Raw genomic sequence first — 19503 nt, 5'->3', positions numbered from 1 at the left:
TTGAATAATAACCAGGTAAAATTAGTATTTTGGTGTTCAGTCAAATGTTAAAGTTTCTACCACAGACATACATCCATACGCACGCACGCACAGACAGACAAAAGTTAGCATCGCACACGCTACACTTACGTGAGCCAAAAAGTGTCCCTATATTATATATGTCACTCTGTGTCAGTTATCAGAAACTATGCCTGTGGAAGTGTGTGTAGCAGTCTGTCCAATTATCATTCACTCGTACTCTACCTGCATGTTCATTCACAAAATCACCACTTCAAGAATAAACAACAGATTAGAGGGATGGAAGGTAGGGGGAAAAGAGATGGGGGTGGTAGGGGAAGGGAGAGATCGTTTCACAATTAACTGCATGCACACAGCTACACAATTAACCAATTACACTCATATCAAATCAACCCTTAATACACTAACACAGTAACAGAGAAACTTAAGAGTACTATGGAAATACAACTTCACAAGTCAGATCTCATTTCAAAATCAAAGGTTAAAAAAAACCATACACAACACCAGCATGCTATCATCAATAACTGAGTAACAATAACATTACGTACATTTTTTTTGTAAAGACTGAGACAGCATTCAATTTAAAAAACCTTAAAAACTACAACCATACTAATCAAATCATCTCCTCAGAGTCCCCAAAAGTTCAACAACAGATTTAGAATTATAACCCCAAAATAATATGAAAATCACTTTAAAGATAGCTTCTCCAACGTGTACACCATCATGTAAACCACCACAGAGGTGACCAGCTTTTACAAAAGGCAAGAGCATTCTTCCACTTGGACTTGTACACACAATCAACAGCCTAGCTGTGTCCAGTGCAGAATGGGAATTTGTGCTGAGTTAATTGTTGAGATTGACATAGGTGTCAGCTGTTCCACACAAATTGAGCCAAACCATCCCTGTCTGCACAGAAAGCCCCCAGGATGTTGATTGTTGGTATATGTCTAAGTGGAAGGACATATCCCGTGTAAAAGCCCAGACAGAGATCTGTGCTGATCATGAACGAGATGGTTTACCCAAGAAGGAGAGTACTTTTGCTGTTGCTAAAACCAAAACAAAAGAACACCTGCAAACGCAAAGGTAACACCCCACTAGAATACAAGGCTCACTTCTTTTTCTCTTCGTACAGGTTGTAGATGGCAGCCAGGCACACAGCCACAAGGTTGGAAAGAACACGGGGGTGTGGACATGTGCTGGCAGGACCGTGCATGCTGCACGAACAAAACATCAAAACCATGTAAGTACAGTGGTATGAGGCACTACCAATGAGAATTACCACATCTCCCAATAAAGTACACCTATCAAGTCCCTTTGTACAGATCACTCTCACATGCATGGGATGTGAGGCCCCTCCACTGAGGACACCTCCCAAAAAAGGACAGTGTCCTTCTGCAGTTCCTTTGTCTATTTTCTTGACCAAAATATACCCGTCATGACAGGCCGCCTGCAACATAGGATTACACTTTTGGTTGGCGTGTAACCTACACTGAGCCCAAAAAGTTAAGGATATTTTTTCAGTGGTATACCCCAGATGTTAAACAGCAGTTTTTGGGTCAGAAATTAACGTGTATTTTAAGATCTGTCTTTCTTCTGCTCAAAAATGCCTTTCAGGAATCTGAGCAATATTTGGGCATGACGTCACATGTTCGTGACCATGCCTACCCTCAAAAATGGCATATTTGACGGCATGATTCACCATCAACAGTCAAAACGGCGACTTAAACTGAATGATACTTTGCATTTTTTACACCAAAATGTTTATTTGGTGTCTTACCTAACAAGTTATACAGAGTTCGTTCAAATCCGACGCGCAGTCAGGCTAATCTAGCGTGTAAAGGAAAGCGACCACTATCCTGAAAAACAGCAAAAAATCAAGGGGTTTTGTGGTGCTTTTGCTGGGTAGCTGCAGTTGATATGCAATACATATAAAACTACAAATAGCAGCCTCTCCAAATTACACAGAACGATGACAAAGACCCTCATCTGGATTCGCGCTAGTACTTGGAGCAAACAGAACCCGAGAATGGACGTTGTAACGGTTTTCCGTGTATAATTTAGATGAGAAGACACCTCCGAGCAAAGGACAAGTCCTGCTATCTTGTGAGTATACATGTCACAAAAGGGCACCTGCAATGGATGGACATGCTTCGCTGATCCCATTGGGGTTTCCTTACACTTAACCTGTGAAAATTAGGACCCCTTATACTAGTTATAGGAAAAGAACACCTCCAAATAAAGGACACTTCGTCCCTTGATCAATAAACATAATATGTGACTAAATTATTTACTGTCATGAAAGGATACCTGCACTGCAGTAACACTTCAGGCACTGTGTACATGGGTGTGAGGTATGTGAATGTTAGAGAGAGAGAGAGAGAGAGAGAGAGAGAGAGCGAGAGAGAGAGAGAGAGAGAGAGAGAGAGAGAGAGAGAGAGAGAGAGAACAAGTTAGCTGTAGACTCCTCCAGGAAAAGTCAAGCAAGAAAAGGTAATGCCAATGAGGCTTATGTCAAATCAAAACATTTAAAACGTCAGATGAGGACCCCACGGTCACTAATACCCCCATTCCACACAACCGTTCTAGGTCCCGTTCCCGTAGCGACCAAGGAACGGCACGGGAATGGGATGGATCGGGAGGAGACCTTAATGGAACACCAATGGACGTTAACGGAACTCCTTTGAACGGTAGGAACGGTTGGGATGGGCGAGTTCGGGCTGCATGTTCAAAATTTTAGCCATTCCCGGCCCGCTGCAACGTTAATGGAACCTTAACACATCGGCAACGGAACTCATGGATCGTTAATGGAACTTAACGCAATGGTAACGCAACACTAGCACTCTCACACACTGAGTAGTCATACCCGCATTCCACACATCCGTTCCAGACCTGCCTACCCCCAAAATTACAAGGTGTAATGAGCCAAGCCAAAAAGAGTAATCTGGTGGAAAAAAGTGTAATCAAGATTCCATTCGGCAATCATTTCGCACATTGTCACTTCTGCTCGGACAATTTCCCCCTCCAGTTATGTTACTGTATCACTCGACTCAGACTTCCTGATAAAGGAACAGGTAATTCGAACGTCTTTTGTCTTGGTTTCCATGAGCTCTCTTTACTGCATCCTTGTGATAATTTGTTCCGATGTGCTATGCACATTCATATTTTCCAATGTGTGCACACGAAAAGTCACTGTGGCAAAGGGAACACAAGACGTTCTTTCTTTATTTGGTGTTTAACGTCGTTTTCAACCACGAAGGGTTATATCGCGACGGAGGGAAGGGGGGAGATGGGATAGAGCCACTTGTCAATTGTTTCTTGTTCACAAAAGCACTAATCAAAAATTTGCTCCAGGGGCTTGCAACGAAGTACAATATATTACCTTACTGGGAGAATGCAAGTTTCCAGTACAAAGGACTTAACATTTCTTACATACTGCTTGACTAAAATCTTTACAAACATTGACTATATTCTATACAAGAAACATTTAACAAGGGTAAAAGGAGAAACAGAATCCGTTAGTCGCCTCTTACAACATGCTGGGGAGCATCGGGTAAATTCTTTCTCATCCCAACCAATATGGGACTCCCCCTAACCCACGGAGGGCAACACAAGACGTGCTTTGGTCCTTTTGATTAAAGTCCTAGGCATGGCCACGATTCCATTTAGCTGCCTTTGTATTTCTGTTGAATGGCTGTCTTCTTTCTCACAGCAATCCTTTTACCACCACTGTGACCAGCTTCCTCATCAGACTCATCTTCCGTCTCATGGGGACTCAGATTTTCCATGCATCGCTAATTCATTGTAATCCGAACGGTGTCGTCTATCTTGTATGTGGCTGAACAGACCGGATATGACCGGATATTGCCCAAACAATCTCGCGCAGGTGCAAACGCAAGCTCTGCGAGAGCAACAATACAGATCGGATTTACATCGAGATGAGATGCAAAAAATCATACTTTTGGTTTCTTAAAAATCGTACTTCCATTGTGGAAAGCGTGGTGGCGTAGTTTGGGTTAACAATCGTAGTAAATTACGCCCAAATCGTAAGGGTAGGCAGGTCTGCCGTTCTAGCTTCCGTTCCCATGCCGTCCTCAGGACGGCTGCCATTTCGGTCAGACATTGCTCAAAGATGCCAAAAACAGCAGTTTGCGCAGCGTCTCATTGTTGTGGCAGCCGTCCTCAGGACGGCTGGGAACGGAAGCTAGAACGGATGTGTGGAATGGGGGTATAAGCAATGTACACTGATAACCTCCACATTCTTAAAAAAACAGGAAGTGAACACATGTATATATATATATGGGTCATTCTCAGAAATGGTGGTCCAAAGTGTTACATACAAAGTAAAAAATAAAGTGTCAAGAAATACAAAATAATTGTTTTTACTATGAAGTCTATTGTTTGCTATACACAGACCTGTTTACCCTAAACCCGAGGTAAGAGTACTTTCCCAAAAAGTTGAGTGTATTTTTCAAAAAGTTGGTGTACTTTGCAAGCAAAGCCATATGGGCTAGGGAAAATGTACGCGTGGGTGCAAACGTGTTTGTGAAAGAATAGCATGTCTTGTGAACACCTTCAGAATTTAACTCCTTCCAATACAACAGGGATAAAACAATTTTATTTACCTGTCAGTTTATAGCATTATAACCAGTGTCTTCCAAACAGATTGATAATGAAAAGATGAAGTTCGTGAAATAACATCTGCGGTTGACAGTGGCAAGTTCATTTTGTCTTGTCTTGTCTTTCCGTTATTGCCCACAATCAGCAGTAGTGATTACAATCATCTCAGAAAACATTGCTTCAGCACGGACTACAGCCTTTTCTTCTGGCAGGATTTGCTTTGCGGGAATGAACTTCATAATTCCTTGGCAGCTTTCAGCGGATTTCTTTGCAGCAACCTTGTCCAGGTGAGTTTTGGAACTGCAGTGTCGTTCGATGTCATATTTCCCAGCATGGGCAACGGAGAAATCTGATTTACAATACTTGCAGTGTGCATGACTTTTTCCCATAGTAGACTCCACAATTCCTGGCTCTTTCTTATATTTTTCCAAGAAAATCTGCTGCTTCTGCTGTTTAGACTTGGTACAGTCATCCGAAACTGGCACATTTTACCGCTTCATTTTGCCACGATTGTTCAGACGATCGCACGTGCCAACAACTGAACAAGGTTTCCACAGCTGAAGACTCGCTGTCATGGTTATCTCCCTTCGACCGAAACCGGTATCAGTTGTACCATCCCGTAATCAGCACACCAACACCGGAAAACGTATTCTAGACTTTTTCTTATGCGTATTTTGTGCGTGTATCGCGTATTTGCGTATCGATAATAATTTGGCGTACAAAATACGCCCAAATCGTACTGGTAAACAGGTCTGTATACATAATAATGCAAAAATTAGACAAAAAGAGCGATTGGTTGCTGAATAAGAGACGTTTTAAAGTGTTGTATTTACGTGATGAATGTTGTAACATGGAAACCAATTGCACATTGCTGTCCGATGTTCGCGCGTCGAGTCCGGATACGATGCATTACGACATTCATAATTTTTTGTTCGAAGCCCGTAACTTCAAATTCAGCGTGAGTTTTTGTAAAGATGTGTTGCTACGCCCAAGACTGAACTCCTGACTGTCGATTGCAGTAATTTGTTGGTGTTTGCATGTTTGCATTTAGCCATGAGACTGAACATATTGTTGATCACGAAAGTCGTGTAACGCTTCGGCGATCCGGAAACGGCCGAACTTCGCAATTGAAAAGCACACAAAAACAACACCAACGTATAGAAACCATTTTTATTGACATACAACAATGCTTTAATGTCTCAGGAATAGATTCAGATAAAAAAAAGTCGTGGTAGAAATAATTTTAATTTACTTTTTCATGATTTCAAATGTGTCACCCCCACTCACTCTCACTGGACCACCATTTCTGAGAATGACCCATATATTTAGGCACAAACAGACATAGTCAAAACACACACACACACACACGCATACGCAGAGCGACTGACTAAATGTCACTTGCTTTTCCATTAGCTTATTGGGCGCTGATGCATTCAGGAAAACCTTCCCCACGATGAAAATATTAACAGCGATGGCACCAGGTATTCCTGAATTATTGATCTCATCAGCCATCATATCAGTAACATTAGTGCCCAGCAATAAATGTACCAAAGCCTCCATAGAACACCATGCTTGTGTCTAAGGGAATGCATCCTAGTAACCAGAGCATATCCATGATGAAAAGATTGTTAAATATAACAGTCCTTCCAAAAACCCTTCACTTTTACCGAAACTCCATGCATGATGCTGTCTAAACATTTCCAAATTGCTATGTGGTCATATCAGCTGAGGTCCATAAAGGTTAACTTTTTTGTTTGGTGATTTTGAAAGAAGCCAAGCAAAGAAGGGAAACTGTTTGTTGGTTGGATTTTTGCTGCTTACTGAAGTGAGGATTTGGAACTAGCAACTCTATTGAAATTAAAGAAACAGGCTGCTTAATGCTACAAATAATAATAATAATAATAATAATAATAAATGAGCATTTATATAGCGCAACATCATAACTTTACAGTAGTCCCTTCCATTTCCGGCCCTTTCGTGGGCGTGAACCTACCCGGAGCGGCCAGCTTTCCCATGACTAATGAGTTTTCCTTCTATAATTGACTCTTAATGGCCGTTAACCTGTCTGACGCGGTCAACGGTCACTGATTTTTGCCCTAAGGTGCCCCTCTTACTCGACAGGAGCGGCCACTTAACGGCCACTTGTCACTTTCGCGGGCGAGCGCCTGTGGTGTGTGTGTGTGTGTGTGTGTGTGTGTGTGTGTGTTGTGTGCACAGACGGCACAGCACGAGCAGACGACATGAATACTTACGCATGCGCAAACTGTAAATACAGACATGCGCATACATGTACATTTACGGCAGTCACTTCCGGATCGATCACAGCTGATGTGAGTTTGAAACACTTGTTTATCTGACACTCAAATACATATATAATAATCCAAACAACACACATAGAAACATACGAAACAATAGCTTAGCCAGGACGATCGAGTTAAACACGCAAATAATTAAGATGTATAAACGAAAGCAAAACTAACAGAGACAATGAATCGGCGGCTCGTGGATGATCGCTTTCTTTTCTTCATGAAAACTTGATCGTGTTTTTTTGGTTTTTTTGGAGGAGGAGGGGGCCTGTAATGAACGGCCACCTGATATTTGCGGTCACCTTTGCAATGACTAATGGGTGACCGGATATGGCAGGTACTACTGTATGCTCTTTGCGCTTGACACATTTAAAATTAAAACACAGTTATACAAGCATTTACATCTACATTCATAGTCAACAACGCTTAATTAAAAGCATACACCATCAAAGATACATTACAAAAGATTCTTCCACTAACTAAATAATAAAAACATGAATAAAATAGGTAGTGAAAAATCACTAAAACAACAAATAACACAAATCAGCAGACGCACAGATAAATTGCTGAATTTTTATTTATTTCATCAATTCCGTCTGAGAAGTACAACATATTTTATTTATTGGACAAGACCAATGAGATCCACCATGGCGGCGTGAACACAGGGGTGCTGATATAAAGCCTGATAAAGGCAACTGAAAACTATCTATTAAAATATGTGTGTGTGTGTGCGTGTGCGTGCGTGCGTGCGTGCGTGCGTGTGTGTGTGTGTGTGTGTGTGTACCTGCATGCAGGCGTGTGTGTGTGTACATGCATGCAGGCATGTGTAAATGCATGCATGCGTGCGTGTGTGTGCGTGCATGCACTTGTCAGTCTGTGCATGCATCTATCTCTCTAACCTATCCCTGCTGAAAACATAAATGTCTAACCTACATTGGAAGTGGGTCAACCACCACCATTGTCTGTCTGCCCTTTTGACATTGGTTTGTCCAAAACATTAGTTAAACTTGTCTTTCGTCAGTATCAGTCAATCTCTGAGTCTGTCCGTACTTCCTGAGGAAAAACAGTTGTCTACCTACTTTCACACACACCGAGGCAATCATCGTTCAATCCAGTCTATTTCTGGAACACTTCACTTTCTCTGCATGCCAAGCGGACCGAGATTTATTGTGTTTTGTCAGTACAACGTCCTCATTTCAGTGATGTATCATCATGGTAACAGATCGTTTAATCCTACTAGAGACTATTATATTATACTTAGCCCAAAAGAGCATTACACTTTTTCTTCATGCTAGATTACCCATAGATTCAAAAAGTTCATTGTGTTTGGTATTTTTGTGTGTGTCTCCTTTAGATATATGATAAGGCGGTCTTTCAATGATACTTCTCTTAGTTTATTGTCTAGAACACAAGCTTGAAAACATGTGTGACAAAATATTTGCAAAACAAAACACACACTTACACACAAAACTAACAAACAAAAATAACTTCCTTGCAAATCAAACAACAACACCAACAAATAAAATCCCTAGTCCCACTTCGCATCCCCTACAAAATCAATATTTCAGTGTTTCCAATTCCATCTCATTTCCCTTCCTCCACATACTCTCTTAAATCAGTTCTTTGTGACATCAATGTTGAACTAATAGCAGCTGACCATACAGATCTAGACAAAGCAAAAGAAATAAAATACATATTAAGGAAAAAGAGGTCAGAACTTTACACTTACAATGAATTTACGCAGACCTATTCAGTCACCTCTGTAATTGACATGCATGTATTTCATAAATCAATATTAATTACAGTCAAACCAGCCTATAACCAGCACCCAAAAGTGGTCAGTATAGACAAGTGGTGGTTATGGCCAGGTGAATTATATAAGGGATTCAATGTCTGGGATCTTTGCCTTGGTCGTATTGGGCAGGCAGCTGTAATTGAGAGGTAGTTGCTGGGGTAGGTTGTACTCTATCAGAATTTCTGTCACATGGTTGTAGAAATGTTTAAATAAATTTTGTGTTGCACTTGCAGAGTTATATCTCTTACATGTAGCACAACAACTGTCTGGCTTAGCGTTTGCAAGCTAACCACAACAACAACAAAGTTTGTTTTCTGCGTGCTCCACTCTCCACACCTCTGTGCGCTTGTTTGGAGCTGTAATGGCAATTGCCACACAGTGATAACCAACATACAAAAGATAGAAGAATTTACATTGGTTTCTATATATTCTTCCACAATGCCCTTCAGAAACTACACTCTATTTAGTATGTTACAGTTCTCTAGCATCTTAGACCTTGCAGCACAGAAAAGGTGGGGGAATAACAATTGGACAGAACCAATCTACAGAAAATTCATAGCTGACTGAATTGACCATTGATGGCTACAAGTACAACAAAACAGAATTATTGTCCATGAGACAGGTTGCCAAAGTTACTGTAATTAGGCAACTATACTTTAAAAAAAAATGCCTACAAATATCTGCATGCTAGAGTTCTTCTGTGCAGTACACCAGATGAAAGGACAATTTCCAGACCAGACAAAATCCTTCCTACATTGCAGGTGGCATGTCATGACAGACAAGCATATTTTGGCCATGTATACAGACAAAGACAAAGGGATGACAGAAGGTTGTCTTTCTTGGGAGGCGTCCTCTCATCGGAAAGGCCTCACATGGTTGGTACCACTGTACAAGCTATGGATCGTTTGCTATGAGATTTGTCCAGCACACATGAGGGTACCAGACACAGACATGAAGGTTCAGCATAATAAAATGCTGGCATTGCCATGTATAACCCTTGCCACTAAAGGTTTTGAGAAACAGGCAGCACTTGGACATAAATTATATACTGCAAAATCCACACTTACTTTTCAATAAAGCCCTGAACCACCCGTGTTCCATCATTCTGACAGTTGAGGGCTTGCAAGAATTCCTGTACAAACGTCCTCATCCGTGGGAACTTTCCAAAGTCCTGAGGAACAAAGAATAATAAATCATGAAAATGAAAAGAAAAAAAAATAATAAATAATTCACAAAATAACACAACAAGAATAAATAAATCAATCAATCAATGAATAAAAATAAATCAATACAAATTAAAAACAAGAAGAGCAAACGCTCGATCGAGTCACTTTCGCAGTTCTGAATATTATATGAGGCATCAGATGGACAGGAAGAAATTGCTATTCACAACACAATGAGTCACGTTCACATAAAATTTGAGCCCGGTCACTTTTATAGTTTCCGAGAAAAGCCCAACGTTAAGTTGTGTGTTGCCGAACAGAAAAGGCTAGTTATCTCCCTTGTTTTTCTGATAACGTTCGTAAAAGGCTACAGATGTAAATACTTTGATGTAAAGAATAATCCTACAAAGTTTCAATCACATCCGATGAACTTTGTCAAAGATATAAAATGTCTAATTTTTCCTTTGACGCTGACCTGTGACCTTGAAAAAGGTCAAAGGTCAACGAAACCATCGTTAAAGTGTAGAGGTCATTGGAGGTCACGACTAAACAAAATATGAGCCCGATCGCTTTGATAGTGTCCGAGAAAAGTCCAACGTTAAGGTGGTGTCTACGGACGGACGGCCGGACGACCGGCCGGCCGGACAGACTAACACTGACCGATTACATAGTCACTTTTTCTCAAGTGACTCAAAAATCAATACAAAAAATCTATAAATAAGAGCAGGACTCCACTGCTAGAAACTGATCAATGTGAGAGACTGGCTACTAACAACTTCACCTGACTACTTCCTGTCAAACTTCTGAACTTCAATTTGTGTCCACAAGCATCTGTTTCTGTTTCAGAGTGTTGTCTGCAACTCCTACTGCCCTTTTCTCCAGTATTTGCCATGATTTGATTGGATCTCCACTGCCTTACTTGGACAAACGGACCACTCCCCCATCCTAGCAAGGGCTAATGGTATATTTTTTTTGGGTAATTATAGCACAGGCACAATGGTTTAGTGGTTAAGATGCCGGCTTCCCATGCGGAAGGTCGCGGGTTCAAATCCCGGCCATGCCTGTTGAGTCAAAGGTGGAGATTTTTCTGATCTCCTAGGTCATCTTATGTGCAGACCTGCTAGTGCCTTTAAGAATTCATGTGTAAGAAACAGGAAAGGAAAGAGGCCACATATTGACGAAACGAAGAAGAAGACATTATAGTTTATACAAAATGTTAACTATTAATGCTTGTATTGTATGATGGATTTGTAAAGCGCCATGAGACTGTTATCTGGCGGTGAACAGCGCTACAGAAAAATGTTTTATCCAATAACGTATGCTTGCATGCACGCACATACACACGGACACACACTCACACACAGAAGACCATAGTCATGCCATTAAAACTCACCATATTGTGTTTCAGAATTCTTTGAACAACTGGTGTGAAGAGGTCTACTACAAGGCTGGACCTTGGACAACTTTTGCAGTGCTGAAAAAACAATATTCATATATACAGTCAACTAAAAGTATCGTTAGCAGTAAGCAGTCAAAGAGTAAGCGTTGGGAATGACAAAAGAGAGTTTTTCAATATCACAGCTATGCTACCCTTCTTTATTTCTTTATTTCTTGTTTTCCTGAGCGTTCAAATTTAAATCAGTCAAAAGGCCAACACATAGTCATACTGATCGTCACATTTCTTTGGCTATAAGCCAGACTTTTCCTATCCACAAACCAACAGACTGAATTCCATTAAAACTCTAGTAGACATGCTAACTAAACTATGTGTGTCTTTGTGATTATGAGTGCATTTCCTGCATACAGCATTAGTGGTTTATGAGCTAACAGTCCACACCATTTATGAGCTAACAGTGACACACCATATTTTGATTTTGATGAATTCAAACGTTATTCCTCAACCATTCAGATTCTCAGACTAACAAATAGTAACATTATTCAAATGCATCCGCAAAAGTGTGATATAATAATGTGCTTGTTTAAACAGCTAGTCAATAAACACACATACTTTAAAAGGAAACACAATGTCGCTATCTTTGATGGATTCAAACATAATTCACTGCGAAGAAACCAAGACGAATGACAGTTAGGCCAAAAAAAAAATAGGTCTGTTTACGGTAACATAGGCCCAAAAAATAGGGTCGGTTGGTCGGGATTTTTTTTTTCTTTCCAAAAAACCATATTTTTACGTTATTTTGCACAAAAATTCCCCCCCCCCCCCCCCCCCCAAATGCCAAAAAAAAGTCTAGGGTCGCGTAAAAAAAATAGGGTCGGTCGGGTTACCATAAACAGACTTTTTTTTTTTTTTGCCTTACTAATGTCATGCATTACCCACTGTGCCATCACTGTTGTGGGAAATACAGTCGAACCCATAATGTAAAACCTCCACAATTCTTCAAAAATCAGGTCATAAAATTAGGAAGTCTTTAATGGGAGCTGGTAATTTACAGATGTTATGAATATGAACAGAAAATGTTGAAAAATCAAGGTCTTCAAAAGGGAGGGTGGGGATGGCGTGGTGTGCACGTGGGATGGCGTGGTGTGCACGTGGGATGGCGTGGTGTGCACGTGGGATGGCGTGGTGTGCACATGGGATGGCGTGGTGTGCACGTGGGATGTCTTTAATCGGGGAGTCTTAAGAGTGAGAATTGTGCCAAGCCTTAACCTTTCATAAGGGAAGAATTTGAACTTACCGTGCTAAAAAAGTCACATATTTCCTGAGTGGGATGATTGTTTTCTAACAAAGGGGAAAGGGCGATGATGATGTTTTCATGGGCTGCTCTGGAGATGGAGTCTGTGTTGTGCTGAAAAACAAAAACATAAACACTGAAACTAGAACGCTATTCCCTCATGCGAGTCATACTGCAAATGCACATATTATTTATAGGGGCTCTGTCTTCTTCCTCAAATGAAACATATGCAACTATGTATCCCCCCCTTGCAGATCTCTTAAATGTGATATGTATATTGTGTAGACCCACCCTCCCCTCCCCCCAAATTAGCCACCCACCCTCTCTTTAATGTTTGCTAGCTAGATGTACTTGCTCAGATGGTGCACATAAAAATAAACACAGAGCCCCTTTCCCCCCATCCACCCCCATTCTATCTCTCTCAAAATGTTAATGCTAGATCACAGTGAGTATTTTCTGTGGTACCTATTCTGTGCACACACAAACACAGCCTGTCCTACCCACGTCTAACTCCTCGCCAATTCTCTCTTAAAATTTTGCTAGATTTTTATTCTGTATACACACACACAATCACAAGACACCTACTCTCTCTGTCTACCTCCCTCTACCTCTTCCATCCCTCTTCCATCCCTCTTCCCCCCCCCCCCCCTCATCTCCACTCCCCCAACACACACACTCACCCCCTTCCATCCACAACTACAACACACTGTGTATCCTCAAAGAGGACACTTAATCAGGGCACAGCCTAAGTCAATCGAAAATTTCATGTTGTAATGTGGACAAAGCAGAGGTTGTAAAATAATTTAAGTTACCAGTTGCAATACATCGGATATCAGCTCCAGTGGAAACTGGAACACCGATGTATCTTGGATGGGTGTGGCCAGTGACACATCAATCAGGTTCTGAACAAAAAAACACAAATGAACTATTCATTAAGCAGAGAATGATTCTGCGCATTTTCTGCATTTCTCAGGTTTCACATGACTTTTTTTTTCCAGGTACAAGTTTATGATTCTGGAATCTTCTATGATCTTCAGGTCTCACACATATTTACTTTTCTTCAGGTACAGCAGTACCTGCTATGAAAGAATACCTTTGTACCAAGCATGTGCGAGCCTTATCTATACTACAGGTGTCCGATTTCATGACAGGCATATTTTAGTCAAGTTGATAGACAAAGGGATATCAGAAGATGTCCTTTACTGGGAGGTTAATCAAACTTAATTATTGTCATTTTAAGTGCCTCACATCACAGGTACCACTGTACAAGATGATGTTTTTGTAAACTTGAAAATGACAAAACCTATAGCCCTGTGATGTTTTCACGCCGTGTCACAAGTGACATTTACAGTAGATCTTTGTATTGTACTGAATCTGTTTTCTTGATGATATTCTCAACACTAGTTTAAAACAGATTGTTGAATGTAATGGAAGAGCACCAGAAGTGGAACTTGAATTCATGTATATATATATTCTGCAGTTAAATCATCTGCTTGAAGAGTGACTTTCCCTAAACTATGAGCCACGTACACCAAGCTTATCCCCTTAATCAGTTAATGCACCCCAGTGGTTCATTAAAGGCACAGTAAGCCTCCCGTAAACCATCACAGATACGGTCAGGCTTTTACACACAGTACAAACACCCTTTCGTTTAAACACTCACCACTTGAGAACATCCTAGGTGCCCTATGTAAAGAGCGAGCAATTTTCAATTAGCGCCCGTTCCTCTTAACAGTCAACTGCCACCGCTTTAGTTCGTGTGAATCGCAGCTGTTTGTTGCGTTTAGATTCAGGGGTACACAATAATGTGCAATTGCAGATAAGCTTACAGCGAGTCGCATTCAAATCACAAACTGATGACTACATTGTGAAACAAGAAGGGCAAAGCCCATACGACTCACATGCTTTACACATTTTTCCTACCAAAATACAAGTGACCTTGACCCAAGGTCAAGGTCATCCAAGGTCATGCAACACAAAGCTGTTAATTCAAGACATAGGAAGTACAATGGTGCTTATTGGCTCTTTCTACCATGAGATATGGTCACTTTTAGTGGTTCACTACCTTATTTTGGTCACATTTCATAAGGGTCAAAGTGACCTTGACCTTGATCATATGTGACCAAATGTGTCTCATGATGAAAGCATAACATGTGCCCCACATAATTTTTAAGTTTGAAACAGTTATCTTCCATAGTTCAGGGTCAAGGTCACTTCAAACTATGTATACAATCCAACTTTGAAGAGCTCCTGTGACCTTGACCTTGAAGCAAGGTAAACCAAACTGGTATCAAAAGATGGGGCTTACTTTGCCCTATATATCATACATAGGTGAGGTATTCAATCTCAAAAACTTCAGAGAAAATGGGAAAAATGTGAAAAATAGGTGTTTTTTAGGCAACATTTATGGCCCCTGCGACCTTGACCTTGAAGCAAGGTCAAGATGCTATGTATGTTTTTTGGGGCCTTGTCATCATACACCATCTTGCCAAATTTGGTACTGATAGACTGAATAGTGTCCAAGAAATATCCAACGTTAAAGTTTTCCGGACGGACGGACGGACGTCCGGACGGACGTCCGGACGGACGGACGGACGGACGGACGGACGACTCGGGTGAGTACATAGACTCACTTTTGCTTCGCATGTGAGTCAAAAAGGAAACTGGATCACACGGGTTCACGATGGCTCAGGGGTAAGATAAACCAAGCAAAAATATATTCTTTGAAAATTGCTTGCTCTTTACGGAGGGCACCTCGGATGTTCAAAAGCGGTGAGTGTTTAAATGAAAGGGTGTTTGTACTGTGTGTAAAAGCCTGACAGTATCTGTGATGGTTTACGGGAGGCTTACTGTGCCTTTAATTATAACAAGAGGACATCAACACAAAAGAACATGAGTTTTATTAAGTCTGAGGTGTACATTTGGCATCACAGAAAAGATATGAGCCAATTTTTTGGTCAAGTGTCACTTCCAAATAAGAACTTAACCACAAACACTTATTAGTTAACATCTCAGATTTCTTTTGAAGATTTACAGTCCACTGGGTACATGTGTGAATTGTGTGTGCTTAATGATATGTAAAAAAAAGGTAAAGGTATTCCCAAAACCATCTGGTCGTAGGGGAGAGAGATGTTAGAGATCTCCACTTTTCTGGGGGCCAGCTTTTTATGAGGGCGGTGCCCATCTCCTCTCCCTCGCTGCCTTTGCCTTCCCGGGCCCTGAATAGGGTCAGGTACCCATTTCCAGCTGGGTGGACTGGAGAGCGCTCGGAAAAATCGGGTATTTGTATTTGTCCCCGAGTGGGGGACGAACCACGACCTCCAGCGTGAGAGGCAAGCGCTCTAACCACTGCGCCACTCCGCCAATGATATGTACGAATGTGTAAAAAAATAATTTATATTTGCGTACTGATTTATTCAATTATTCATAATTGGTTGGGTGGTTTTTGTTTTTTTTAATATTTGAACTATAAAGTTGTCAGGATTTGCGTAATCGAAGGAAAAGTGATGAAACAACAGGTACCAAACCCAATTCAGAGACGGGGAAAGTAGGCACCGAGGGAAAGGAGATGCTGGTACCGTCCTAATAAAGCATGAAAGCAAATCCAAAAACAAAGAGACTGCCAACGACAACGTTCCAAAATTCAGAATCAAAAAACAAGAAAGGTAGGTTGTTGGAACGTTTGTTATTGACAATACATTCACAAATATATCGACCCAACGGTCTTTCAAGTGCACAGACAAACAATTAATAACGAAAACTTATCTGGCTGATTTTTTTTATTATCATTCGCTTGCAGCTTCGTGGCAGGCGGAACAAAAAATCAGCCAGATAAGTTTTTGTTATCAATTGTTTGTCTGTGCACTTGAAAGACCGTTTGGTCGATATATATTTGTGAATGTATTGTTTTGTCAATAACAAACGTTCCAACAACGTACCTTTCTTGTTTTTTTATTATAAAGCATGAAAGCATAAATAATGCCATGCGATCGCTACAACCACAACTGACTGTGTCAGTAGCAATCACGGACAGGGAAAAACGCTTGTAGTACATGTAATAATATTTTATAACAATAATGAACATATTTCGGTTTGCTGGACCCAACAACCTCTTCTCACCCATCCTCTCCCCATCCAACTCTCCATTGCACACTCTTGAATCATCCACCTTTTTTTCAACAACCAAGAAATCAACAAAATGAAACAGTCTGTGCGTGATGTATTCTGTGCATTTTTATCCCGCCTGTGCTATTCCTGGCAGCTCAGTTATGCAGAAATTCAATAAGCCACTAGACAATTCACCACCTGAGCATCAGTGCTGAGGATTTCAAAATGTATTCTAGTAACCACACCCTCTTTATGAGCAAAGATCAATGTAATATTTCAAATTAACTGAAGTGTCTGCTCTACACAGGCACGGCAAAATGTGATTGTTGAAACCAAGGAAAGCAAACAATCAAAGAAACAGAAGTGAAAGGCAGACATAGGAGCTGGGTTAAAAGAAAGGAAATAATCTATATCTACAGCGTAGGTTAAGTAACCCACAGTATTAATATCAACAACAGTCCATGATTTTTAAAACCAGAAATCTGAAACTACATGTACTAGTCTATTTATGAAGTTTTCAAGCAGATCCAACCTACTGAATGCTTTTTTCACCTGACACATTTTCCCAGGACATAACTGAGGATGGCTACTTTGTTGCTGCACATACGTATTTCCTTGGGCAATTATCATGACCTAGTAACTGGTTTTGAGTTTGTTTTGAGTTGTGCCTGCCCTCTTGTTACAATTGCAATACGGTTCAAAATATCTAGAACAATCTCTAGACCAATTTAAACATAAACAAACAAATAAATAAACGGACACTGTTGAATCAGTTCTGTAGACCGTAATACAACTCAAATAAATGTTTCAACATATCAAAGAAACAACCATTATAAACGAACCTCTCCAAAATAACTCTTTGTGGCACAATGTGAATATTAAACAACAGACTTCTCATTGCTAAATAATTATAACTACATGCACAACATTTCATTCCTAAACAATGAACTTCCCATTAATTAAAATTATAATTATCTGCACAACACTTATTCCTGAACAACGAACTTCCCATTATTCAATCTAAAAATTCAACAAGTTAAATATTAACCGGAATCCAGATCAGCAAACGATTCTGTTTGTTAATTCTTTTAAATGCATTAAAATGTTCTCCCTCAAACATCACAAAACAACAGAAGCTGCTTTTCTGTCATCATTGTTATTCAGTTATGACGCACATACATTCTGGTCTCTTTTTTTCTTGTCTAAATATCAGAATTAACTCTTACTTCCCCGATGCCCTAAGCACAAAGGATCTCAAATTACCTCTGCAACAGGGCTTGACGCAAATAAACCTCAGAAAACAGTCACACCCTGTCATGTTCTGTGTACTGCCTGTCTTCGTTCAGAGGTACAAAATAATGGCAGCACCTAATTGCTTTTTACGATTCAATGAGGACAAAGCAACCACTGTAAGCTATGCAATTTCCTAGAAATATTGATAATTGAAAGCGTTGACATTTCAGTGTGGTGCTTTTAAAGAAGTAAGACACTACTCAACATTGGTCTCTAACACTTTTACAGACAAAATATCAGTTTTTCTTGCAAATTCTTCTTCTTCTCATTCTTCAGTGTTTGTTAGCTACAACAGAAACACAATCAAAAATTCTTTTGTGTAAAAATAAACTATCCTACCAGTAAGACAGCTATGCTCAGATTTCGAATTGGTAAGTTAGGTAGGTGGGTGGTATTCTGGATATTTTTGTGTTTTCATGACTCCTCAAACTTTGACATGGTTCACAATATCTTTAGCAAGCAATGTGATTTGAAGTGGGGGTAACAACGAGTCCAGGAACAATCCGATTTGAAGTAACTGACTCTACCATCGTATCACATCACCCCAGGCCAAGCCTACACACTGGGAAAAGTTCACACAAATTAAACAAATAATTCTGTCATTGGGATTGGAAAGACTTTGGAAAAGTGACAGGAAAGTCAGTGAATGCAAACAGCATCATTGTAACAAATATATTTATATATACGACAAAGTCAGAAAGAACATCGTGACTTCGAGGACAGTTTGAAATGTCACAATCGTTTCCCCACACTGCACAAGGGAGTGGCAGAGTAGTCCTGAGAGGCAGAGGGCAGGCGTTCTCCGACACATACATGTACTATTTCAAAATATGATCTATCTTACCCATGGCAACTACTCTGTTTGTCTCTATATCATCAACTTCACAGGGGGGGGGTATCCTCTGCTCTGCTATACCTCCCTGCTCTTACATCTGTCACGTTTGTTTCTTTGTTTATTTTCTTCCTTTTCCCCTATGTTATGCAATATTTACAATATTACCTTACACTTACAACCACTGCTGTTTATTTCTATACACCATGAACCAGCATCACGAAGGTCACAGGAAATACATGGTTAAGACTAATCGTGCAGCATCAAGCGATGAAAAGCACAGCAAGTACAGGATTCCCACTCAATCAGTGGATAGCATTTTTGACACACAAACCAGGATTTGTAGTGTCTAGTAAATAAAAACACAACAGATGTGTTTATCGAAAATGTAGCTGTAAATGTAATGTAAAGAAACAGATGAGTAACTTTAAGTATTCTACCCCAACCCCACAAATGGTAAAGCAACCTTACCTTGATCTCCTTGACCAAGACCTCAGGTCTCCTGGCATTTTTTAACAGTTTTTCGTATCTGTAGATGTGTTTCTGGAAAGAAAGATGACAGAAAATTCATAATTATTCAAATCTACAGATTACTTTAGCATTTAATCAATACTTCAATAAAATGTAGTACTTGTATAAAAAACGCTCGCGCTGGACCCGAGTACTCTTCAGACTGGCTCGC

At 40.3% G+C, this 19503-nt stretch overlaps 1 protein-coding gene across 1 annotated transcript in view; it reads right to left on the bottom strand.

Annotated features, from left to right (window-relative positions):
• LOC138968244 (C-Maf-inducing protein-like) overlaps window positions 1–19503 on the bottom strand; it is a 64658-nt gene that overhangs the window by 36398 nt on the left and 8757 nt on the right. The window contains exons 4-9 of the mRNA XM_070340806.1: window positions 19293–19364; window positions 13402–13491; window positions 12593–12703; window positions 11293–11373; window positions 9804–9907; window positions 1131–1232 (exon numbers count right to left, since the gene is read on the bottom strand). Coding sequence (XP_070196907.1) covers window positions 1131–1232; window positions 9804–9907; window positions 11293–11373; window positions 12593–12703; window positions 13402–13491; window positions 19293–19364 — 560 coding nt within the window. The remainder of the gene's footprint in view (window positions 1–1130; window positions 1233–9803; window positions 9908–11292; window positions 11374–12592; window positions 12704–13401; window positions 13492–19292; window positions 19365–19503) is intronic.

The sequence above is a fragment of the Littorina saxatilis genome, linkage group LG1 (assembly GCF_037325665.1).
Source record: "Littorina saxatilis isolate snail1 linkage group LG1, US_GU_Lsax_2.0, whole genome shotgun sequence".
Classification (NCBI taxonomy): domain Eukaryota; kingdom Metazoa; phylum Mollusca; class Gastropoda; order Littorinimorpha; family Littorinidae; genus Littorina; species Littorina saxatilis.
This window is presented reverse-complemented; position numbering and strand designations above follow the sequence as displayed.